The following is a 26,920-nucleotide window of genomic DNA, read 5'->3' as shown; positions in this document are numbered from 1 at the left end:
TTTCCCCTTTCCTGAGCATATTTTTGATATACCTAACATATTCAGAGTTTTCTTTTTTTTAAGATTTTATTTATTTATTTATTTGAGACAGAGAGAATGAGAGAGACAGAGAGCACACGAGAGGGGGGAGGGTCAGAGGGAGAAGCAGGCTCCCTGCCGAGCAGGGAGCCCAATGCGGGACTCGATCCCGGGACTCCAGGATCATGACCCGAGCCGAAGGCAGTCGCCTAACCAACTGAGCCACCCAGGTGCCCCTCTTTTTCTTTTTTTTTTTAGGATTTTATGTATTTGACAGAGAGAGACATAGCGAGAGAGGGAACACAAGCAGGGGGAGTGGGAGAAGGAGAAGCAGGCTTCCCGCTGAGCAGGGAACCCGATGTGGGGCTCAATCCCAGGACCCTGGGATCATGACCTGAGCCGAAGGCAGACGCTTAACGACTGAGCCACCCAGGCGCCTCTATTCAGAGTTTTCTATGAATTCTATGAATTCTATGAATTTCTATGAACTCAAAAAAACTTACCTCATTAATTTTCCATGTATCTATTTAAATCCTCTTAGACTTAAGTCCAATTAAATTATACCAGTGATTAAACTTTAAAAAACTCTGCATCACATAAAAATAAAATTTAATTCTGCTGAGTGTAAAGCTGCTAACCTGAAAATTTAATAACAACATAATAAACTGTCATTATCTCTTCTGGCTACATCTTGACTTTACAAGAGGTATAACGAATTGGGGTGGAAGGTGTGAGGAGAAACATATACATTCCTTTTCAAATTATCTAGATTGGAAGTGCTTCCTCAATACAAAACTGTAATTTTATTTTTTATTATTTTTTAAGATTTTATTTATTTATTTGACAGAGACAGCGAGAGAGGGAACACAAGCAGGGGGAGTGGGAGAGGGAGAAGCAGGCTTCCCGCGGAGCAAGGAGCCCGATGTGGGGCTCGATCCCAGGACGCTGGGATCATGACCTGAGCCTAAGGCAGACGCTTAATGACTGAGCCCCACAAAACTGTGATTTTAAAATTAAGTAGTAAATAAAAGAAAATTTAATGAGGAATGTTTTAACAGATGAAAAACAAAAGCCAATTTAAACATGAAGAGCCCTGAATTTCCATGGTTAGAGCCCTATCCCAACTTAGAGACTATGGGATTTTATCACAAACAAATGCTTTTTAAAAGTGAGATACAGATCCAGGCTGTATCTACAGGAATTCAAGTGAAAAGTGTCTGCCAGGATGCTTTGTCCTTCCCTTTCCACATTTTCTATTCATACTAATGTCTTGATCTTGTCATATTATGATCAGAAAATTGCAAAATGTTTTAATTTTTTCACTCAAATAATGTCTTCCTCCAACTTAGTCCAACTTTTTTTTTTTTTTTTACACACCAAAGTCTTTAGAGAAAGATAAAAAGGAAAAACAAATTTTATTTCTCAGAAAGTTCCAGGTGAAATCAGAGTTTAATCTAAGAAGTCTCACATTATCTGTGGATTTTAGAGATCTTGAAGGCACCAATTTGTAGAAGCTACCCTCTTGTGGCAGGTGTGGGTTTCTCATAAAATAAAATAAAAACATAAGATAAAACAAATGGAATTACAAAATTGAAATTTTCACAGTGAATAGAAGGATTTAACATCTGGATTGACTTTTCTGAGTGTAAGTCAAAGGTCTTTTATGAATGTAATACAGATGCAACAGAGCAGAATTTCAGTGCAAAAGACTATTATTACATAGTCTGGGAAATTCTATGAGCTAAATAATTCATAAAGCAAAACCAGTATCTAAAAAGACTAATATATAGAGTAAGTCTGCTAAATGGTAAGTTCTTATCTATTTCAAAATTGCAGTCTTACCTGTGTGTACTCATAAAAGTTCTGATTATTATACATAAAATGATTATTTGGCATCACATATAGGACCACTATTTCCTAAGGCTAACAGGGACACATAATGCTTTGGTATTTCACAATCTTGGATGCACATTACAATCACCTGGGGGGGTGGTTTAAGTTCCCCACTTCAGGGGAGAGAAGGCACGCATCATGGCACAGATATTATTTACAAGGTCCTCAGGTGTTATTAATGTGCAGCCAAAATAAAAACTACTGCCACACTGTAAAACAGGATCCTATCTTGTTTGCCAGTGGGGAAGTGTGTAGGTGGTTGGTGGGGGTAGGGGTGGGGGCAGAAGGCAGACAAAATTAACCTAAAAGAAATTAGAGAATAATTAGTTTCAAAGTGTTTCTGGCAATAAGTACAATGAGAATTGCAAGAGAGCAGACAATGAAGAGAACATATTTATTGGATGATGTTAGGATTCACAATAGACACAGTTTCATTCTTTCATTATCTGTGTTGAGTGCCTACAACTTCAAACATGAATATAACACAGTACTTATTCTAAAGGGAGCTATCTTATAAAGTAGACTGGCAAGTAAACAGCCAATTTAATATGAGAATCAAAAATCAGACCAAAGATTAAGAAAGGGCTGGGGGAACCTTCTCCCAATCTAGTTTAGAAGAGAAAGGAAGTAGCTTTTAAAAAAAAAAAAAGTGGGTATGTTTGAAGGCCAGTCCAGGGGAGTAGAGTGTGTAACAATAAGGACATATTAAAGAGCAAACAGAAGTGCTCAACATCACTCATCGTCATCATGCCACAATGAATATAATCTCACAACTGTTAAAATGGCTGTTATCAAAAAATCAAAATATAAATGTTGGTGAAGATGTGGAGAAGAGGAAACCCTTCTGCAGTGCTGGTGGAAATGTCAACTGATATAGTCACTATGGAAAACGGCAGGGAAATTCCTCAAAAAATTAAACCTAGAATGACCATATGATCTAGCAAGTCCACTTCTAGTTGTATATCCAAAGGAAATCAACAGAGAATCTCAAAGAGCTATCTGCATTCTCATGTAGCATTATTCACAAGAGCCAAGAAATAAAACCAACTTAAGCGTCTGTCAATGGATGAATGGATAAAGAAGATGTGGTGTACATATATACAGCGGAATATTATTTGGCCATGAGATAAAAGAAAATCCTGTCATTTGCAACAACATGGATGGACCCTGGGAGCATTATGCTGAGTGAAATAAGTCAGACAAAAAAAAGACAAATACTGTGTGGTATCACTTCTATGTAGAATCTAAAAAAGTCAAATTCATAGAAACAGAGAGTAGAATAGTGGTTGCCAGAAAGGGAGGTGGAGGGATGGAGATGGGAAGATGTTAATCAAAGGGTATAAATTCCCAGTTATAACATAATAAATTCTGGGGACCTAACATACAGCATGATGATGATGATGAATACTGTATCATATACAAAAGTTGTTAAGACAGGGCGCCTGGGTGGCTCAGTTGGTTAAGCGACTGCCTTCGGCTCAGGTCATGATCCTGGAGCCCCGGGATCGAGTCCCGTGTCGGGCTCCCTGCTCGGCAGGGAGTCTGCCTCTCTCTCTGACCCTCCCCCCTCTCATGCTCTCTATCTCATTCTCTCTCTCTCTCAAATAAATAAATAAAAAAAATCTTAAAAAAAAAAAAACAACAAAAGTTGTTAAGACAGTAAATCTTAAATGTTCTCACTACAAAAAAAGAAATGGTAACCACGTGACATGATGGATATGGTGGCAATCATTTTGCAATATATAAATTTATCTAATCAACGTGTTATACACCTTAAACTTACACAATGCTATATGTCATTATAGCTCAATAAAGCTGGAAAAAGTGACAACAGAAGTGATCTGTTAGCAATGTGTTGATGCAGACAAGTGGAGGTGAGACGAAGAAGGTAGATGAAAGTAGAACATAAGGATCTGTAACTTTGCAAAAATGAGAAATTTCAGTTAATTTTTACTAAAATTTTTTAGAATGTTTTATAAGATGAAAATTATGGAGCAAAAGTTGTTAACTATGGCCTGAAAAAAGAATTCAGGAAACCCACCAGCTTCGATTGAAAAAAATCACATCATTATTTATTTGCATAATCTCCAACTAAAATTTAGCACCTCTATCATATAAATGCAAGAAATAAATTACAGTAGTATTAATATCCATGGCTTAATAACCAAGAGAAATACCTGATATTTTATTTTATTCTTTTAAAGATTTATTTATTTTAGAGAGAAAGAGAGCTTGCACGCATGTATGGGAGGAGGGGCAGAGAGAGAGAATCTCTAGCAGACTCCCCAGTGAGCGTGGAGCCCATCACAGGGCTCAGTCTAATGATCCCGAGATCATTACCTGAGCTGAAGCCAAGAGTTGGACGCTTAACCGACTGAGTTACCCAGGAGCCCCAAGAAATAATAGATGTCTTAATATTACTTTAGAGTTGTTACAGGTATCTCAAAATATTATTAACATTCATCGTTACTTTGAAATTACAGTACTGAAAAGAGCAGTTGCTAGGTCTTATTATTTAATATACTAATTAAGAAGCTACATGTTTTCATACTATGAATTATTATTCTTGTAGTGTGACAGCTTTATTTCAATAGATTCATAATTAGATGACTTTTTTCCATATTTTATTTAGTAATCCTACATAATGATTTAATACATTTAAGGGCCCATGGACTTCACCAGACTGCCAAATAGAGCCATGACACACAAAAAAATTTAAGACACCTTATACAAAACTATATTTGTTGCTGATTTTACAGAAAGAGAGGCAATGAATATAGAAAAGATAAAAGATAACCAATCCTTAAGAAAAGTCAACAGGGTGGGATACAGAGCATGGGTAGAAAGAATGGCACTTTGTGAAAGGATAAAGAGCCCCCACCCCCCCCAACACACACACACACACACACTGTAACAGGAGGGAGGGAGAAAAGTCACACAGAAGTAGTAGGCTTGGTGATAGGAGAGAGAGGATCCACCTGTTTGATAGTTTCTATTTTCTACTAAAGTTAAAAATTAAGATTAGTCATCTTCCCTGAGGAGATCATCAGGGCTAATCCATTCTGAAACATCGCTACAGAATGACTGTAGGCCCCATGGGCAGCATGGACACTCCCTCACCCCAAGAGATCAGCCATCAGTAGCTGGACTCATATCCTCATAAAGCTCTGTGCAGCTCGCAATCTGACTCCGCCCTTCCAAACCATTCAAACATTTCCATTAAATCATCTCAAATGCCGGCTCTGTCCTTAGCAAAATCCACTGTAACTGCCACCTCTTTTTCCAGTGTTCCTTGACCTTCCTGCTTTAATTAAACCCAGCTTGTCCCCTGAAACTTTTGTGAGAAACGGTGGTGGCTTTTTTATTCTAAACCCACATGTTAAGAAAGATATTTTAAGTGATTCTTCTTGCCTGTTTCTAATTAATTTTCACTCTAAATTCATCTACCCCATAATAATTTAAAACAAAATAGTAAATGTAAATCCCTTGCTGCTCTGAAGCTCATGTGATCACAACCATACCACCTGCTATCCCTCCTCGTAGTCATCCACCATCATCCTTTGTCACGCACTCCTCAGTAACGGAAAGATTCTTTCCACCTAGATTACTGCCTTTCTCTTCATAAGGATGAATCATCAGCTATCACCCTAGCCAACTGGTGCCCTACCCTCTGATCTTTCAATGATCTGCCCTTGAAATCAACCTCAGCCACACACTGTGATGTTGCTTCTCTAGCCCTCCACAGTCTACTATGCAAGCCACTAGCCACAACTGACTATTGAGCCTTGAAATATGGCTAGTGGGAATTTTGTGTATGTGGCTTATCAAGTCTATCACTTCCCAGAAAATCTTTTCTTGACCCCCCCCTTATCTAATCCCAGCAACCCCTTCATGTTCGCCTCCCTAACCAGCTTTATTTTTCTCCATAACACTTATCACTATCTGCTATTATAGTATGGTATTTTTTTAAGTCAGTATTTTCTAATCTTTTACAAAGTACTATGTCCTGCTTCTGAAATAAATATTGGGTTATGAAAATTACAATCAAATAAGTAAAATTAAAAATAAATAAAAATGTTATTGTAGTTGCCAAGACAGTGAGGTACTGGGTGGGGATAAACAAATGAATCAACAGAAGACTGCTGAAAAATATGTGGATGAAACAGACCAACGGAAGAAGGTTTGGAGGGTGTGTGCATCACCAGGAACTCAAACACTGCTGGAGGGAATGGAACTTTGTATAACTACTTTCTTCTTTGGGGAAGTTTTAGGCATTATCTTGTATAGGTGAACATTGACTGTAATTAACCTATAAGCAGCAATATCCAGAATATATGCTTTGGAGGCATTCCTTCAGGAATGTGTATTAGGAGATAGTTACTATAGTAATCACAGAAACATCAATAAAGCAAAATCCTGGGTTCTATCCAATTGTCCTTTGATAGGTAATGGGTAAACTATGCTATATTCGTATGATGGAATGTATTACACACCAGTCAAAGTGACGAATAAGAGCTTATACATAGCTTCTAATGTGTGCAAAGCATACTTCTTGGTCCCTTACTTACATTAACTCAGTTCTGTCCTCAGAGAAGACTAACATTTCCTCTTTTACAAATGAGGAAACAGGCATAAAGGGGTTAAGGAATTTGCCAAGTGTTGCAAATGCAAAGCCAGAATTTGAACCTAGGAGTCTAATTCGTGGCCCTAATTCACTACTCCATTCTACAACAAAGGGACTATAACAATAAGGAAGATGACTGACTCTAAAAAATAATATTGGATAAAACAAAAGAACAACAAAAATAATCCCAGAAGACTGCAATATACTATTGTACATCATTTTTACAAAGCTCAAAACAAGTAACTCTAAATAATATACTATATAGGAAAACATTTATTATAATAGGTTTTAAAATAAAAACAAAAAACAGACATAAAATACAGGGTAGTAATCACTTGTATGTAGCAGGAGGCATGAGGAGGGAAAGACGGGGAGGTAAAGATAGCTGCATCTAAAGTGGGATTGGTGATATTCTCGTTCTTGAGTTGGGGGGGTTCACTGGTATTGATTTTATTATTATGCTTTCTAACATGTTTACATTATTTATATTCTTCTGTGTATCAGATACTACATTTCAAAAGATATTAAAAGCTAAGATATAAATACAATATGAGAAAATAGAGAAAATGGGCTTTGGCTACTCTCAAGGTACCTGATCTTAAGGGAAAAAGGAGGGAGTTGGGATCATATGAATATATACTTTAGGGGAAATTTTTCTATGGTGGGGTCTGGATCTTGCTCACAGAATGATGGACTAGACTTATTGGTTTGACCCCAGCAATTCTGCCTCCCAAGGGGTATCTGGTAATGTCCAGAGACTTTTAGATTATCATGACTGGGGAGATGCATTCTGCTGACACCTATTACCTAGAAGCCAGAAGCCAGCTAAGCCAGGGACCCAGTCTACCATGCACAGGACACCTCCCTCCCCAACTTAGACCTATTCATAATGTCAATAGTACTGATGATGAGAAACCCAGAGACAGATAAAGCAAAGCAGGAGAGATTAAAAATATAGTAACAGGCATCAAAAAAAAAAAAAAAATCGAGGGAACAAGGTACAGAAAAGATGGGAGGAAAGCCTGGCCCAGAGGCACACACATTGCATCTTCAGAGCCTGGAAAGCACTGAGGCACCTTCATTCTCAAGTCCACTCCTTTAAACAGAAGGTGCATGAAGTAGACCTAGCTTTAATTCTGTTACTGAAAACAAACACAAAAGTTCTATTTGAAGTTTCATTGCTAATCACACTTTGTGGAACCGGGAAGGAAAAGTACAAAACAACACATGCAGGTGAGGAGAAGTTACCTCAGAGCCAGGGAAGCTTAAGCCTCAGGGCTCCTTGCTGGAACTTGGCCCTTTTGTGACCCAGGGAAGGACCTTAGCAATTTTGAAATTTATGTCTGAATAAGTATATTTCCTGAAGAAGTCACTAAACTGTATACACTTCAGGCCCCACAATATGAGGATTTACCCTTGAATGCAGCAAAGTCATTGAATTTATTAATTTGTGTAGCTACTTGCCTTGACATCCTTGCGAGACGGCACCCTAAAGCTTCAATGGCCACATACTATTCTATTTAGCTCCCTAAGATGCAGTTCATGAAACCCTACCACTCTCCTTGTTCCTTATACAGTCTTCACAGGTCATTTCCCCAGTCTTTCCAGCATTATAGGCCTAGGGATACAATTAGGGCAAAACAGTAAAGGAGAATAAGTAGGTGATTCAATTTCCTCTACTCTAAAAGGGGAATCACGTTAATGTGGGAAGCTGATACCTCTTGGTCTTAGTTCCATGTCGGAAACAATAGCTGAGGAAAATCACTAGGAGATTTTGTGTACATAAGAATCATCTAGAAAGCCTGCTGTAAATGTGGATTCCAGGGACTAACTCCATAAGGGTTACATCCTGACCCAAGGATAACAATTTAAAAACCACTTCCTTAATGCAAAAATTCTTAATCTTCCAGGTATCCCATCCCTTGAAGGATCTTTCCATATTCATCTATTTAAAGTTTTAATATAGGGATTGTATTAGTTTATTAAGGCTGTGGTATAACAAAATACCATGGACTGGGTGGCATAAACAACAGAAATTTGTTTTATCATAGCTCTGGAGGCTAGAAGTCCAAGACCAAGGTGTTGGCAAGACTGGTTCTTTCTGAGGCCTCTCTCCTTGGCTTGTAGATGGCTACCTTCTTGCTGTGACTCACACATCCATGATGTGTCTTTGTGTGACCGAATTTCCTCTTTTTACAAGGATACCATTCAGATTGGGTTAGGGCCCACCCTAATGGCCTCATTTTAACTTCATCATCTCTTTAAAGGTCTTATTTCCAAATACAGTCATACTTGAGGTACTGGGGGTTAGGGCTTAAACATATGAATTTTGGGCGACATTCAGTCCATAATAGAGATTGTTCTATGGATCCGACACTTAGGATCCCTAGCTGAGATATTCCTTCACAGAAAATCGGAGAATGGAGATGATGTAACTGAGAGAAAAAGAAGACAGCCATATGGTGAACATCACAGTTAGTGGGGGAAAGACCATCCGCGCAGAGAGAGAGGAAAAACCACTGAATTTGGAAGGAGGAGGTCATAGATGGTCTTAGAGACTTGTGTGTATGTACGTGTGAGTGTGTATATAATATAAATACTATATATCTGTTACATATATAAAGATATATGTCTTTTAAGAACTATTGAGAAAACATACTTAAAAAGGATAGTAAAAAGGAAAGACTATGTGCTTTTGCTCCCTCTTGCAACTACTAAAATGATAGTAAAGGACATAATCCAAAAAGGACAAGACAGAACTTGAGTGGAGAAGCCAAAGAAATGTCAGCAACATTTTGGAAGTTCTATGACATATGGAAAAGTGTTGAATGGCTTTGCACACTAGAAAAACTGAAATCTAAATGCTAACAAGGTGAAGGAAGCCAATAAGCAAGCTGATTCATGAAAAAGAACTTTAGAAATTCTCAGGAACTGGAAGTCTACTGTCCCTTGGAGAATAGGAATCGGATAGGTGTCGGTGAAATCAGGAGAAATGGTCCAAAGTTTGTACAATAAACAGGCCAGAAAGTTGAGGGAAAGAGAATCAAGAAAAAAATGGAAAGAAGAAAAAAACATTTAAAAAATATTTTCCAGAGCTGAAGGCCCTGAGGTCTCCTGTAGAAGGCCCAATGTGGATGAAAACATATCAACTCTAAGAGAAATTTGAGAAAAAATTTAAAACACAGAGTTACTTGGGGTTAAGATTAGGGGGATATGGTGGCAGGAAACAGGTTATGTATAAAACTTTGAAATCAGAAAGGCATCAACTTCTCAATAGCTGTACTGAAAATCTTTTTTTTTTTTTTTTAAAGATTTTATTTATTTATTTGACAGAGAGAGAGACAGCGAGAGCAGGAACACAAGCAGGGGGAGTGGGAGAGGGAGAAGCAGGCTTCCCGCCGAGCAGGGAGCCCGATGTGGGGCTCGATCCCAGGACCCTGCGATCATAACCTGAGCCGAAGGCAGACGCTTAACGACTGAGCCACCCAGGCGCCCGTGTACTGAAAATCTTTAAGCAATGGAGCAATATCCTCAAAATTCTGAAGCAAATGATTTTCATTCCAGAATTTTATACTCATCTATCAATTATTATGTGAAGTCTGAATATTATTATTTTCAAACAAAAAACCTCAAAATTTTACTTTGGATCCTTCTTCAAGAAGCTACCAGAAGGCACATTCCACTAAAAGGTCATATAAACTCATCAAGAAAACTCCACAAGTGCGAGGTAGAGAGGATCCTCAAGGATAATGGTAAAATTCAACTCTAGGATGGTAAGAGAACCAGAGAGGTTATCTTTAATTTAAAACCAAAAACTTGGAACTGATGGAAACTGAGAAAAGGAGAGGAAGCTGGGTAGAGAGTTTGGTGTTTGGTGAAAAATGAGAGCAGGTAATATAAAAAATCTAAGCAAATAGAAAAAAAGAAGGGGATAATATTTAATCCCAGAGGGGGCAAAAAAAGAAGTGTGATCTATTTCCCTTATTACACTAATGTGAATGGTTGTTACTTAAATAAAAATTGTGCTATAGCTAAATTGAGAAGATGAAGGGACAGATAAGTGGGGGCTTCTCATGTACTACAGAGATATTTTAGCTATGGTACTGCAAGAGAAGAATGCTAAAATCCTCATCTTCCTTAATGGAAAGTCAACAGATAATGTCTAACATCAATGGTATCAAGAAAAAATAGTATACAAATGTTATTTAGAAAAATGGAGGTAAGAATCAGAAGAGTAACAAAAGAGTTGAAATAATTTTCTCTAGGGATTAGGAACTGGCAGAGATGAAAGGATGCTGGTTTTCATCATAAATTTTTTTAAGTGACCTTAAAAAAATATGGACATTGATCATTCTGACAAACATAAAAATAAATGTGTATCATAAAGAAAATGTATTATGTAATACATACATTTATGCCAAAAAGATACTATCATCTAAGTATTTCTGCATGTTTTAAGGTTGACTTGGGTCTGAAAAAAATGTAGCTCAACTCAACTCTGTATAAGCAGAGACTCTAAGTTCTATCTTTCTCATCACAGTCAACCTTTGCTTGAAAATGTTGGGCACTTGCCTATTTTAATATACTTTAATCCACCACTATTTAAGGAGCATCCACCTGAATTAATGATATTACCAAGAGAACATTAGCTATAGCAAGGTCACACATCCATACTGCTTTAGGCTGGGGTTTTTGTAGAAATAATGCCTAGAGGGATTGCTGGTAAAACATGTTCCAAACCCAGGTCTCAGGACAGTGGGTGTGGTGACAAGGGCCACCGTGCAAAGAGGAATGTCAGACACACCAATCCAAAGTCTTCTAGAAATACAGAGATCAGTGGTATGCTAGAAAAGTTCATTCTTGATACTTTATAACCTTTTTTTTATAAGGATTTCATTTTTCATGAAATGTTTTATTTCTTCCAATAAAATAATCACTCAGAATTCTGAGTGATTATTTTATTGGAAGCCAACAATCAAAAACTAATTCAAGTAACACCATGCAAGAAGTTATCTCCCTCATCCCTTTTTCTTTCCCTCCTGACACACAGTTTGATGTTTCCATACCTCTCGATAGCCACTGCTGATTTGTTCCAAGCTGAGAGAATACACAAGATCCTTGCCTCCCACAAAGAGTCTTTCCTGATATTCATCCAGCAGCACTGCATGGAGATCAAGAAACCCAAAAGGGCTATGAAAGACTGATGTTCGATTTAGGTCCAAGAGTTCTGAAATGCAAAAGAAAATGTTTGCTAAACAAAAGACAAAATACAAATACCTTTATAACACTTTTATCATGGCTCAATTAACTACACGATTCCAATAGGTATGACGACATTCATTTTATCACAAAGCCTTTAGTATTACTCAAAAGATTAAAAATATGCAGTGCATTAACAATAGTGTATTGCGTATTTGAAAGATGCTGAGAGAGTAGATCTTGAAAGTTCTCATCACAAGAACAAAAATTCTGTGTGATAAAATGGATGTTAACTCAATTTACTGTAGTAGTCTATTTCAAGATATGTATGTATATCATGTACATTTTAAATTTATTCAGTGCTCCATATTGATACGTCTGTTTCTTGATAAAACTAGAAAAACTAAAAAATTGTTTAACAAGTAAAAAAGTGTAACTGGGAATAAGTTTTAATGTGCACAAACTAAAATCTTTGTAAGTTTGTGAATCTAAAAACTTCAATATGTAAGGTAAATATCCTATTTTTTTTTAAAGATTTTATTTATTTGTCAGTGAGAGAGAGAGAGCACAAGCAGGGGGAATGGCAGGCAGAGGAAGAGGCAGGGTTCCTGCTGAGCAAGGAGCCCAATGCTGGACTCCATCCCAGGACCCTGGGATCATGACCTGAGCCGAAGGCAGACACTCAACTAACTAAGCCATCCAGGCATCCCAGTATCCTATGTTTTTAAATACAGAAAGAATTAACCTTCATGATCTTCATGTAAAGTGCTATGTGGAAAAGTCATTTTACTGTGAATTTTATATTTACTTCTCTGTGTTCAACAAAAATTCCAACTCTAGAAAAAATATTCCAAAAGTGTGTCCATTTAATTCCACATGAACACCAACTCACACAAAAAAATGTCTCCACTTAATATTGGTTTTGAAAGTCACATCCAAAATCAAAGCGTCCATGTCTGGAAACTCTCAGGTTGTTAATACAAAGAGGTAACGCATGATAGCATTCAGTTCAGCAGGGACAACTGATAAAGCTGGTGGGGATCTCTAAGAGGTTTCAGTTGATTTTTGGTTCGTGTTTATGTATTCATGCCCACAGCAGAAATCACAAATGATTTGTTTCAACTAACATACATTTAAGCTTAGAAAGTCACAATCTGACACACCTCTCACGTGTATTTGTTTGTTTGTTGAAGGTATTTAACTGCATATGGCAGTTCAGGACTTAAGCTTGGTAAGTGATGTATGAGAGCCTTCGATGATGGTAATACTGCCCCTAAGACTAGACCCTGCAAGCTGAAAAAGTCCCGAAGAGGCCCCTTTGGGAAACACTGACAAGTTCGAAGACAGCTTCATCTTCCGAAAGTCAAAGCCTAATGCATCTGACAGAGAACAGGGAACACTGGTGACCAGACACTAAAATCCAGAGAGCAGGACGAAATGTGACCAATCTGTAGAGCATTGAGCTCACTCTGCTCCTGAGAACAGAGAGATGAAGGAGCTTTTCTCGCTCTGTTAAAAATGTATCTGGGGTGCCTCGGTGGCTCAGTCGGTTAAGCATCTGCCTTCAGCTCAGATTATGATTTCAGGGTCCTGGGATGGAGCCCTGTGTCCACTGAACCCTGTGTCAGGCTCCCTGCTCGGCGGGGAGTCTGCTTCTCTCTCTGCCCCTTCCCCTGCTCATGGTTGCTCTCCTCTCTCAAATAAATGCAATCTTTAAAAAAATGTATTCATGGTCTATATCTCTACTCTGAAACTGTAGATGTCCAAAATTCTGTGGAGTAGGGCTAAGTTTAAACCCTTAGTTTAATACACCTGAAATTAATGTAACATTGGGTGTCAACTATACTCAAATAAAAAAATTAAAACCCTTTAGTTTAAAATAAGAAATATTGCTAAAATCAAAGTATCTCTTATAAAGGTAAAACTAATGATACTGAGTCATTAGACTCTTCACCTAAAGAATCTGAAAACAAGTTTTGAGGGAGGGATGAAAGAATAATGTGTTTTATTTGGGGAGGAGGAAAGAGGAATGATCAGGGGTTCTGAATCCTGGAAGACAAATTTTTCCCATTTAGCAATTTTGTCAAGGTAAAATCATGTCACTTTTCCTTCCTTCCTAGGCATCCACTAAGAGCAAGAGATGTACATTTTAGGGATTTGATACCATAACAAAAATATGGATCAACACTGTCTATTGCCATTACACCTTGCCTTTACATATGATCACTTATAGTTTTATATCAGGGCTGTTAAATGGACTCTTTTCCAGAAAATGTTCCCCAGTTATTCCAATAGGTTGCTAAAACTCTCCAAGTTTTATGCACAGTGAAATCATTATCTGAAAGGATGCAATTAAAAAAGAATGGTTACACATTATCTAGAATTAACAGGCCTCTAAACCAAACACAGTAAGGTGCAGAGGTTGGGTGATTAAGTTTGCTGGAAAATGACAAAGTGATGAAAGGAATAAAATACGAGAGTACACCCTGAAGTGTTGCCACAGTGGAATGGTCTGTGCCCATATTAAAAAGTCTGAATTCAAATGAGGCACTCCAGGAATCTGTTCCATCTAGAGATCACCTTACTTATTTCCCAATGAGGTCACTGGGACCTCATTACCCCTGTATACATTATAGAGAGATAGACATTAACAGTTACTTGTTTGTTTTTATGACTTGTCAATTTCTGCTATGCTTACTATAATTCTAATAGTCTATAGGTGGTAGTTCCTATTTGTCTGTAATACTAGAGACTGATTACTGATGCATCAAGCTTATTTTATTCTGGTGTATCACCTTTTATTCTGACCCATCTGCCCATTTTGGTAGCCAGGTCTGTCCCATGAGATCACAAAAATACACTCATGCATCTATGGAAAAAGAGTTTGGAAAATGCAAAGAGAAAAAACTGAAAGTGCGTCCAATAAATGCAAATTTTTTTAAATGTTCATTTCTTATGGCCTTTACATTTATCTTTTTTTCCTCCCCACAACAGTGAACAACCACAGAGTAACCGTTTAAATTGCCACTGTCCTGGGGCACCTGGGTAACTCAGTCAGTTAAGCGCCCCACTATTGATTTATTGAGATCAAGCCCCGCCTTGGGCTCCACACTCAGTGTGGAGTCTGCTCGTCCCTCTCCCACCCCCTCTAACCCTTCCACTGCACTGTCTCTCTCTCTCTCTGTCTCTCTAAATTAAATAAATAAAACCTTTTAAAAAATAAATCACCACTGTCCTTTATTTTAGTGATAAACTCAGGTGCCCAGATATTAAAATAACCACCCTATAGACATACATAATTACAATGAAAAATCACTCAAATTACCAAAAAAACATGAGAATTAAAGTACAGCAGGTGTGTATGTCATAACAAAAAGTCCTGTAGACTGAGAATCTGAAGAGCCACATGCAAGTCTTGGCTTTGCCATTAATTACCTGTGTCACCTTGAACAACCATCTAGCCTCTTGGTTACACCAACTAACATTTCTATTGATGGTTTCCTTACATGTTAATCACCATTGCACATTCAAAAATCTTGTCATTGACTAAACTGCATTTCTAAAGTGGAGGTCATAAAAACATTGTAAAAAAACACACAGATATTTTAGAGTCTTCCAAAGCACAGCATAAAACCTGTGTTTTGGAAGTTTAACCAATGGAAGGACTATAATGAACAAGTGTAAATATCACATGTGCCATATTCAAGCTTGCCTAAGGGGAAGCAGTCAAATTATTTGACTTTTCATATATTTAAATGATTATAGGGTCTAAGAATACTTTTTTAAGTTATAAGGAACTTTGGATCTTATTTTATTTATGTTGCCTATTTTATTTATGCTGCCAAGATATGTTTGGATACATTAAGTTGAATATCATAGACATGCCTTAGGCAGTAAGTCAATAAATTTCATTTCACTTGTGAAGACACTTCCTAGAATAATTCCTAAAGTCACTTTACGTTTACAAACTTGTAAGACCCAATGAATAGACTACAGTTTTCTTTAAACATTTTCACAAAATGAGAGAAGATTATTGAGTTGCTTCTGCAACTTTCCACTTTGACCATCACCATACAACACAATAGTGCCAAAAACAGATTCCTAAGAAGTCTGGGCTTGTAGCTAGATATATTATTTCAGAATCATGATACTGACCAAAATGTATCAAAGTGATGGTTTATATTTTTCTTGTCAATTTCCGCAGGCATAAATCCTGATTGTGATCCTTAATTTTCTCTAAGACCAAAACTGTCTTCTTAACTGTCTGTGATTCTCCAATATCCTTGACTTTAAGTCAAGAAAGGTTAAAAGTATCCATTATGAGTAAATTCTATAATAGAAACATTTTTTAAAGGCTATACATAGTAATACTTCAATACTAACTCCAATTTCCTACTCTTATTTAACTTTCCTCTTCCCAGAACGGATCCGAGATGACTTATACAAATACCTTCAATTGAACGAACAAATACAATGCTAGGGTTATCAAGATGATAAAGGGAAAAATAAGGAAAATAAGATAAGATTGGAATTAATTTTATTAGCTGAAAGTCACTCTTTAATATCCTCATGTATTGTTGAAGTGAATACCAAAACTGACCCCAGACTTCCTAAAATTCAAAGTAAAAGTCACTATAACACAATAGAAAAACTGTGTCAGTTGCTTAGGAACATCGCTTGTTGTGATGGCTAATTTTATAGATCAATTTGACTAGATCAGGATTGCTTAAATATTTGGCTAAACATTATTTCTGGGTATATCTGTTAAGGTGTTTCTGGATGAGATTAGCATTTAATTGATGCACCAACTAAAGCATCATGGGAGGGTCTGAGGAGAACAAAAAGTGGAGGAAGGAAAAACTCACTCCTTTTTTTTCCCCCTGCCTCTCTGATTGAGCTGGTTTCAACTGCCCTCAGACTGAGACTTACATCATCATCTCCACCGGTTCTTACACCTTCAGACTCCGACTGAACTAAACTACCAGCTTTCCTGTCCCTCTGTCTTGCAGACAGAAGACTGCGGGACTTCTTAGCTCCTGTAATTTCGTAAGCTAATACCTCATTTTATACATATCTCTTACCGGTTCTGTTTCTTTGGAGAACCCTGACTAATACACCTGGTTTTAAGGACTAAGAGAAACTTCTCCCGAGGTCCTCTTAGTGGCTGAACAATACTATGATGGACACCCAACCTCACTAAAAAAAAAAAATAAGTTATCAAGAGCCACACCTCTGCTTGTAATTACATGCCTCAGGGCAAGCCACGTGAATTCATATCAGAGTGCAACCTACTGAAAGTGACTTTATGGTTATGGGTGGCCATGTTAGTATAGATATTAATGATTTCAATGAATAGAGATTAAATCAGGGTAATATAGGTCCAAGGATGGAAAAACCAAGCCTCATATTAACTGGAAAACCAAAAGGAGCACAAGGTAGTTTCTTTATTGAGAAACGGTGTATCTTTGCTTCTTGATTTTCTTAATGACACTGCTTCACTGTACTGATCCTAAAGGATTTATTCATTGGTTTGCTCATGCTAAATAGATGTACATTAGCTCCCAATTATCTGACCATCCAGCTCCAACCCCACCAAAATACAACAATAATTTTTGCATCTTTGAATTCAAATTCCCAAGGAAAAGAATGTAATTGACTTAGCCAGTGTTCACAATTCATAAACCGCTGGCTTTCTGAAGACTGGCTGCTTTGAGATCAATTAACCATCCATGGTTAAATGAAGAAGCCATGAGGTAAACAGTGTGGTCCCTATAATTATGGGGGGTCAGAGCTGTCACCATTAAGTACATGTATCAATCCCATAGACAAACCTGTCTATATTTATGAATAAATGTACAGTAACATAAATTCATTACAATTTGTATTTCCAGTAGACTGAATGAGTTGACCTGTGGCTTACAGACATTCAGTATAATCTCACCAAGTTTTGAAGAACACCTTCAAATATGAAAATCTGGGTTTTTATTCTCTGATCTTGAGCCATCCTTCCTAATAATAAGTGAATTGTTAAAATCCCTCACTCAAGTGGAGAATAAACCTTACTGTCTGCACTGAGAATATTACTTTCATTTTTGTTCTCTTTTGGGAAACATTCATCTATCTCATCCATATGAAATTTCTAGGAATTAAAATAGGCTTTATTTGTAAAAAGAGCACTATCAAAATAAAAGCAATTAATAAGAGCAGTAAAGTTTGATAAACTATGGAATTCCAAAATTTAAAGAAAGAAACAGAAACAATTATTAGGGAAAAAGCTGGGGGAAGTATTTAATTAGAGCATAGATATAAAAACAAATTATTGATAATTCAGTATGCTGAAAAGGAAAGAAAGAAGAAAGAACTATCACCTCTGTTCTGAAAACAGACATGTCATAATAGATGACAGGCAAAAACAAATTCACATCAAAAGAATTCAACTTCATTAAATATATAAAGAAATGTGAAAATATCATTTTAAAGGGTATTTTAAAAAAATTACAATAACCAGTAAAAATGAGGTTCAGTGTATTGCTATTAGGACTCTTTCAGAGGCCAATGTAACACTTCTGTATTACCAAAATTTTTCCTAGTGAACATGTATTACTTTATTTAAAACAAATTACATCCTAAACAAAAGGGAGAGGGGGGAGAAATGACTCCTCCTTTTATGCAACCAAATTTCCTCATATTTCCCAATACTGTTCCTCTCAGCCCTGACTCTCGAGGGGAGTAATAACTGTTAATATTTATTGAGTAGTTATATGTCACATACTGTCTAAGGGCTTGGCATTTATTATCTCATGTGGCACTTCCATGAAGTAGGTAGGACCTACAACTATCCCCATCTTCTAGATGTAGAAAGAGGTTTTATGAGATTTGGTGCACAGTTAGGGTTGTTTGCTCATTGTTAGTGCCAAAATTTACACAAGAGAAGTTGAATGAAGAGCTTTCCATGAAGAATGCATGTGAGATGGGGTGTCTATCACCACTATGAACTCACACAGCTTAGTCATCCCCCGTTCTCATCTCCAGAGTCAAGGAGCAAAAAGACTAACTTATTAAAAGCTTGTTCCTTACTAACAAGGACTCCATAACCTATTATAGGTAAAACTCCTTACAGAAACAACTAAGAAAAATCTAGTCTATCAAGGGATTACAATGTATCTGAAGTTGAAAGTATTTTTGTAGAGCCTGATATAAATAAGATAAAATGGAAGGTTTTCCCAACATTGAATAGTTGGTATTAAGTAAAAATAACTCAATAGCAGCAATATCAACAGGAAAATTCAGATTAATATCAATTTTAATTTTAATTTCCTTTCATTCGTATTTTATCAACTATCTCAAATGACTACAGAAGTTTTCATGTTGTTGACTTGTCAACTGGTGACGTTTTCCACATTGTACATCTTTTTTGAGAAAATGAAAATATTTTTACTTAATTTACTACAGAGTTCCAATTTCCATGTACTGGAAATTTAAAGGTATAGACTAAATGCAAAAGAAACTCAAGCAAGAAGCTTCCCTCCCATGAGACTTTTTCCTCTTCTTAGCTTTCAAGCCAGCACTTTAAGTCATATTAGTGATTTTAGCTCCAAATTACAGCCCATGGACTTGGCATATTTAACAAGCAATGGCTAACTTCTTTATCCGTCTGCACTGCTTCAAGCTGCCTAGATGAAAGAATCAGAAAACACACAGGAAGAGGGAGACAAAAGAAACTCTAATCTCAGGTAATCTCCAGAAAACACAGTGCAAATAATGGACAGCGCTGACTCGGGTAAAAGGAGAGAGCTCATCTTGAGTTCTTCCTATTCCAAAAATAACATGAATTACTTGGGGGAGGGGCTGGACAAAAACAAGACTAAACTGAGATGCACCAACTCAGAGTTCATCCGGAAATTTTCTCAAGAGGGAGCTAATTATTATTGCTAAGCCGCATGCTAATTATCAGCTGTCAATGAAGATATACACAAAGGATTTAGTCATTTCCTCTCATGGCCTTCCTTTTTTAACCTGCAAGGGAAATAGTTTTAAAACTCATTGGCACCAATATGTTACAGAGACAGTTCTCTTCACTTTGTCAAAATATATTTAAATTCCACACGCCCATGTGTAAGAAGGGGGAGGAGGGGATACACATTTTTCAGTTCTCAAACAAAAACAGGTTTCCAAGGGAAGAGTGTTTTCTTCTCGAATACACACTTCGTCCACTGTCACCTGCAAAGTAGCGACTTCCTGAGACCCAGGAACTCAAACTTTTCACTATTTCCTGAATCAATCCATGTCTTCAAGTTAATTCAGTAACAAAATATTGAACTGCATACACAGTAAGCACTGTTAATGAAAATGAAATAGAGAAATGAAGTAACCATTAGGAATTTTCTTTGACTTCTTAATGGTCCAAAAAGGAAAAGGTTTCTTATAAAATGCTTTGATGATTTTGACACATCTGATCAATGATGACTAATGGTAATAATATTGAAACAGAGTGGTAAAAAAATAAGCAATTAACTTTTTTTTTTTTTTAAGCGCAAACGGGATAGCTCAGTGGTTTGCTATTGCTCTTTCCATCAATGGAGTGGCTGGCCTTCATGCATTCTCTGAACTTTTCGATTCTATCTTAACAAGGCAGAGGTCCACAACAGGCACTATGGTGCCCCAGGTTTTAACTATTAACCACTTCCAAGGAAAGCAAAAAGAGTTGAAATGTACATGTGAATAGTCTAGGCATTAAATAGCCTTTTATTTTCTTGGTCAAGGAAAACAAGATAGTGTCAGAATTTTAAGATTCTTTGTCTTCCTATCTTATATATTATTAAGCATTATACATGTTATTCTATTTTATTTGTCTTTTAAGCTTTATTTAAGGGTAATGATCAATAATGTAGATTTTAGATCTTATTAAAAGCAGCCATGATGTAATGTATGGGGATTAACATAAGAATAAAAAAAAAAAAAAAAGCAGCCACGTCCATGGACTGCACATAGTCCTCAAAGCAGTGGTCCATTCCTCCAGCATATCTGTTCCAACTTTATCATCTTCCACTACACACTGTATTTGAAGTTTTTTAATTCCATATCCCACTGGAACTAGTTTAGAAGAGCCCCAGACCAAGCCGTCTGCCTGAATGCTTTGGACGCACTCCTCTAGTTTTGCCATATCTGTCTCATCGTCCCAAGGTTTCACATCTAGTAATATGGAAGACTTGGCAACAAGTGCAGGTTTTTTGGCTTTCTTTGACTCATACTGTGCAAGGCGTTCCTCTCTTAGCCTCTTCGCTTCTTCAGTTTCCTCCTCATCAGATCCAAAGAGATCAATGTCATCATCATCTTTATTATCTGTAGCTCCACTTCCTGTGGTGTCTTCCACATTAACAGGGCCATACTTGCCCAAAGCCTTCTTCACTCCTGGAAGGCTGGCCTTCTCCTTTTCTTAAGACTTGATGTGATTATACCAACGGAGGGCATATACATGTTATTCTAGATTACTGGTGTCTGAAATCTACAAACGCAAGGTCATGAAAGGACAAGGCTACAAAGATTCATTGTCTATCCATGCGCCACACATGTATTTGTGTGCATGTATTTAAATTATTGAACAAAATCATAGAATATAAAGTGCTATTACCTAAAAGTGAATAATTAAACAATTTATTTTTGACTGCCTCCTAAATGTTTAATTAGGATTCCATTTCATCGGAGGCTAAAGCAGCAAGTTCTGTGTGAATGAGCTTCCTAAACTGAGCCTGTTTGCCGGGCGTACTCTGAATTGGGACCATGGTATGTCATTTACTCAACATTCCTTTAAGGATGTTGTCAACTAGGGCATGCTATTCTAAATATAATGGGAGGGCTGTCAACGATTTGAAGAGCAATTATATGACCAGATTTATATAAAAAATACCAACTGGTTTTCATGTGCCAGAAGGGGCTAAAAGGTGGATAAAAGGAGGGTTGAAGACTTTTTTTTTTTTTTTTATCAGGAGGTGAGGAAAATGGTAGTAGCAAAACAAAGTACCTTGTAAACGCAGAGACCTGAACGACTAAGTGGAAAAAAGCTATCAAATTTTACACAATAAGGTAAAAGTATGTTTTTATGTTTTTTAAATTTAAGTTATTTAAGATTGAGGTAACACACTCACTCAATTTGGTGAAAAATTCAAAATATGTATGAAGACATCCACTGTATTAGGCACTCATTGGAGGATTTCAGAGAGATATTAAGGATCAATGTAATTCTGTAAAAATAACACCAATCAGATTTTGGCATCCCTCATTTTATTTCTCTAAAATTATTTTATTTCATTTGAGAGAAAGAGCACAAGCAAGGTGAGGGGAAGAAGGAGAAGCAGGCTCCCTGCTGAGCAAGGAGCCCAATGGGGCTCCACCCCAGGACACAATGATAATGACCTGAGCTGAAGGCAGATACTTAACCAACTGAGCCACCAGGCACCCTCTCTAAAATAATTTTAGAGGTAAGGTTTTCCAAGCTTATGTACTTGATAATAATTAGGCCCATTTACTTCTCTTCTCTTCTCCTCTCCTCTTCTCTGCTCCTCAAGAAAATACATTGGGGCGCCTGGGTGGCTCAGTCAGTTAAGCTTCTGACTCTTGATTTCAGCTCAGGTCATGATTTCAGGGTCATGGCATCAAGCCCCACGCAGGGCTTCACACTCAGTGGGGAGTCTGCTTCTCTCCCTCTCCCTTCCCCTTCCTTGCATGCTCTCTCTAAAGTAAATAAATAAATACATCTTAAAAAAAAATACATTTTATGATTCAAAACCAGAAAGAACATAAAGCTTTATAATAATAAACTCCCTCCCCCTCTATAGTTCTCACTTCTTTGCCCTCAATGGCTTAACTGTGTCTAGTTTATTGGATATTCTTCCAGAGTTTCTTACGCATATACAAAAAATAAGGTATACGGATCTCTAATACCTTCCCAACTTTGCGCACAGAAAGAACCATAATATAAACCCTGTCGTTTATTTTGCTTTTGTTCACTTAATACATCTCAGAAATCTTTCTGATCAAAACTTAGAGGGTAGAGTTGCATGATATTCCATTTTAGGAATCAGCTATCGGCATGCATTTAAGTTCTTTCAAATTTTCCCTATTAAAAACAGTACTATAATGTGTATACATAAATATATGTTGATTTGCATATGTGAAAATATATTTTTAAGATACATTTTTAGAAGTTGAATTACTGGGCCAAAAAACCCCATGAATTTGTAATTTTTTTTTTTTTTACAGATATTACCAATTTGCTTCAGTGGGGATTTTATCAGTTTAAGATTCCACTACTATAAGAGTGACTGTTTCCTCACAGCCTTGACAATACTATATTATTAAAGTTTAGGATTTTTTGCTGGTCCGACCGGGGAAATACAAAATAAATTTCCATTTTTTTTATTATGGGTGAAGTAAGGCATCTTTTCACATAGAGTACTCTGTCTTTATTTTTGCCATTTTTCTCTTTACATTGATAGCCTATTTTTCCACAGGATTATAGTTCCTTTGTCAACATCTGAACTTTTCAAACTGTTAAAATTCTATGTGATCGGAAGTTATGGTTGAGAGATGGAAGGTAAACCCTTAAATACAGAGATGTGTGCTTCAACCATGTTAGAAATATATTTTTAATGGGTTATGTTTTTGCTTTGGTAAATAGAGATAATTCTTGATTGTCTGGGGCAATTAGCCAGCTTGGCTATTAACAGTTCACACACACGCATGTGCGCGCGCACGCACACACACACACACACACACACACACGTTAAGAAGCAGAAGTAGCCAGAGAACATCCTCAGTCTCCCAGAGGCTGAATTTGGCTCTCAACAAACTCCCATGCACAAATGTTCGGCTGGGGAATTATGTGGGAAGAGGCAATGAGCAGCTCTGCCTACAGTGGAAGTGACTTAGTTGCCATGGTGACAATGGTTTTACAACCAGAGGCCTTGGTGAGATGCTTCCTTTCCTGGGACACTGCTATTGATCCAAACTCTTCCATCCTCTCATCCATCCTCCCTGCCTTCAGGGCCATGTTTTCCATCTGGCCACTTTAGACTCCAACCCCCTTAGACTTCCTCTAGACTTTGCTACAGTCCCATTTCTGAAGCTCCCTACTGAATCCATTTTTACTCACTTGGTTTAAACAATTATTTTCTGTCATCTGTGATTTCCCCAATATACTGCCCTTCCTCATACAGATTAACTAGGAGTTCTATTAAGGGCCACGATATAATATTTTCTTAGTCATTAAATCACTAGAATGAAATCTAGGAAATGTGCTTAATATATAATTTACCAAGGCCACTGCTGTGGACTCAAGTTTTATTTATGGCCAGGCTTTTACTGAACACTAGCCAATGAGAAAGGTTCTTTCACATGAGGGGAAAAATGATTCACCCAAAACTGACCTTTAAGCCACCTCTGAATTTGACTCTGCGGGGATTTCTGGACACTTGCTATGAGAAATCCAGAATTCCAAGCAACAGATATTTTAGAAAATATGTGAAATATTCAGTCAAAGCAGAAGTTAGGGAAGCCAAGAATATATGTGAAATACTATCATGTTTTCTGTACTATTAGTCATTGAAAACATATGTTGGGGGTGGGGGACATGTTTCTACAAGTCCTACAAAATGCTCTTGGTAGTCTAACAGTGTGCTACAGGCCTGATAACTGTGTGAACATTTTTCCTTCAAAACATTTTCATATGGTCTATGACACTGTCTGTGGTAACAAGGCTTTGATTTCATTTATTCATGTGTTACTTATTTTTTAATGTTAGAGATGTCTAAGCGGACTTGTTCACACTCCTATTTTAAAAGCTGATTTTTCTGGATGATGACATTTCACAATGGCTTGGCTCTTGTTTAATATTTAAAGCTTAAAGAATAATAAAATACAATTCTATTATAAATTTACATCATATTCTGTCAGAATTAGGTTTAAGATAAACAAATGATAGTATTTGGTAATCCATTCCTTCTAACACATGTTTAAACAATCTTGACTTCTGATACTATACCCCCACCAAAAACATGCATTCTGTAAGATGCTTTCTGATTTTTCAAGTTGGCTAATATGTACACAAATGTAATTAATTACCTATTAAATTATAAATATATTTCAATATTAACTCAGAAATGTTTTATGCTATAAAACTAATGTATCCTCAACAATCTGTATGTTTAACTGAATTTAAGGCATGCTAAGAAGTTAAAAAGGTCTATTTTTTCATTTTGTATTTGATTTTAGTGTTATGAGTAATATAACTTGCTAATACATAGTATATTTTTTCTTTGTTTTTCAGTTTTACTGGGACATAACATTACTTTAAGATATACAACATAATGATTTGATCTACATATAATATATACTATGAAATGATAACCACAGTAAATTAATATCTATCATCACTTCACATAATTACAATTTTTTTCTTATGGTAAGAACTTTTATGATCTACACTTAGCAGTTTTCAAATACACAATACAGTGTGGTTAACTACAGTCACCATGCTGTACATTACATCCCTATGACTTATTTATTTTATAACTGGAAATCTGTGCCTTTTGAACACCTTCATTCATTTCCCTCACCTCTACATTTTTATATTTTTGTTAAAATTTTGTATCTTCCTCTAACAATTTTATTGATCTTTGGTCTTTCACATAAAATATTTTATCTAGTAAATAACCATTACATAACAAAAACAAGCAAATTAACTAAAATCTGCATTATATTTTTACTTTATCACATACTGGTTCAAATATTTGATAAAGTTCTTCAGAGTGAGGTGACTCTCAGTTTTTTATCCCCAAATTCCCTACTCGTTCAGCCAAGTGTCTACTTGCTATCTTCTCCAATGTAGCAAATGAAGAATAAACACTTGATTCCCACATATAAACAAATTCCTCTTTCAGTCTTCCACTCTCAGGAAATGGCTCTTTTAATCTTGTGAAATATTTGGTTTCACAAGAGATTCTTCTTGTGATTCTTCTTGCTCTGAATGCCACACTGTCTATCCTCAACATCTACACTACAACTTCTAGGCTGGACCAGTGAAAGAACCTCCTACTTTCCTGCTTCTACCCTCCCCGACGCCCCCTCCTACTGTTTACCCTGCAGTGACCAGTGACTCATTCCAAATAGTGAGTCATGATGTTCCTTCCTCTGCATAAAACTCTACAACTGTTTCCCAATACGCTTAGATTAAAATCTTAGTTCAAAGCCTACCATGATCTGACCTGTCAGTCGTCCACCTCACCCTGGATGTTGCTCCACTTTCTCCCCTGCTCAGGGAGCTGCAGGGCACAGGCTTGAGACCTTTGCCCTGACTCTTCCCTCTGCCTGATGTGTGCCTCCTTCCGACCTCCCATAGAGCTGGCTCCTTCCTCTGTGAAGTCTTCCCAGTCTAAGGAACTGAAAGTTCCCACCTAGGCACAGGCTGTTGCATCTTTCTTTGGGTCAATATTACTTGGTTTTGTTTTTTGTTTCTTTTTTCCTTATTTATGTATCTTCTTCCTCCTCTGACAAGAAACCAATTCCATCAGTGGAGTGACTTTTTCCATCTTGGTTACTGTGATATCCCCAGAACCTAGACCAGCGCTAGCCGTTTGTTTAGTAGGCCCTGGATAAAGATGTGTGAAATGAAAAGAATTTCTCTGAATCTCAACTCTTCATGTATGAAAGGGTGATAACAATAACTAATTAGTAGGGTTGCCATAAGAATCAAATGATTCATAATGGATGGCCAATACATATGGATTACTTTCTCCTTTCTTTGAAGTTGATAAATTATTGGGCATTTAATGAAAATTTCCCCTGTAAAAATGGGCCTTTCTTAATTACCTTCTGCCAAGTGGACATAGTTACTCTCTAGGCTTATTATACAGGCTTAGAGTGAAATAGGAAATTTTGCAAGTACATGATTACTATGATCAGGGTCAACAGCTAGTCTGTATTTTAAGTTAAAACCTTGCTTTGCTACCAACAGTAGGCTGGAGTAATTTTCTGTTCCTTCTTTCAGTCCACATGTACCTCAGCTGGCAAGAGAAAATTTATCTTTTAAATCTGCTTTATCATTTATTCATTTATAAGCTCAATCTAAAATATACAAAACTATCTCTACCCTTGAAATTTAAAGTACCAGAAGAGCAGGTACAAATTCTT

At 36.9% G+C, this 26,920-nt stretch overlaps 1 protein-coding gene and 1 pseudogene across 1 annotated transcript in view; both read right to left on the bottom strand.

Moving 5' to 3' along the window:
* Positions 1–26,920, bottom strand: part of SEMA3E (semaphorin 3E) — a 238,825-nt gene that overhangs the window by 97,933 nt on the left and 113,972 nt on the right. Inside the window, exon 2 of the mRNA XM_031024229.2 lies at positions 11,602–11,762. Within this exon, the coding sequence (XP_030880089.1) occupies positions 11,602–11,762 (161 nt within the window). The remainder of the gene's footprint in view (positions 1–11,601; positions 11,763–26,920) is intronic.
* LOC102744678 (elongation factor 1-beta pseudogene) lies at positions 20,629–21,206 on the bottom strand (annotated as a pseudogene).

The sequence above is a fragment of the Leptonychotes weddellii genome, chromosome 12, assembly GCF_054177405.1.
Source record: "Leptonychotes weddellii isolate Sample4059 chromosome 12, ASM5417740v2, whole genome shotgun sequence".
Taxonomy (NCBI): Eukaryota; Metazoa; Chordata; class Mammalia; order Carnivora; family Phocidae; genus Leptonychotes; species Leptonychotes weddellii.
The sequence above is the reverse complement of the archived record's forward strand: the minus strand, read 5'-3'. Positions and strand labels throughout refer to the sequence as shown.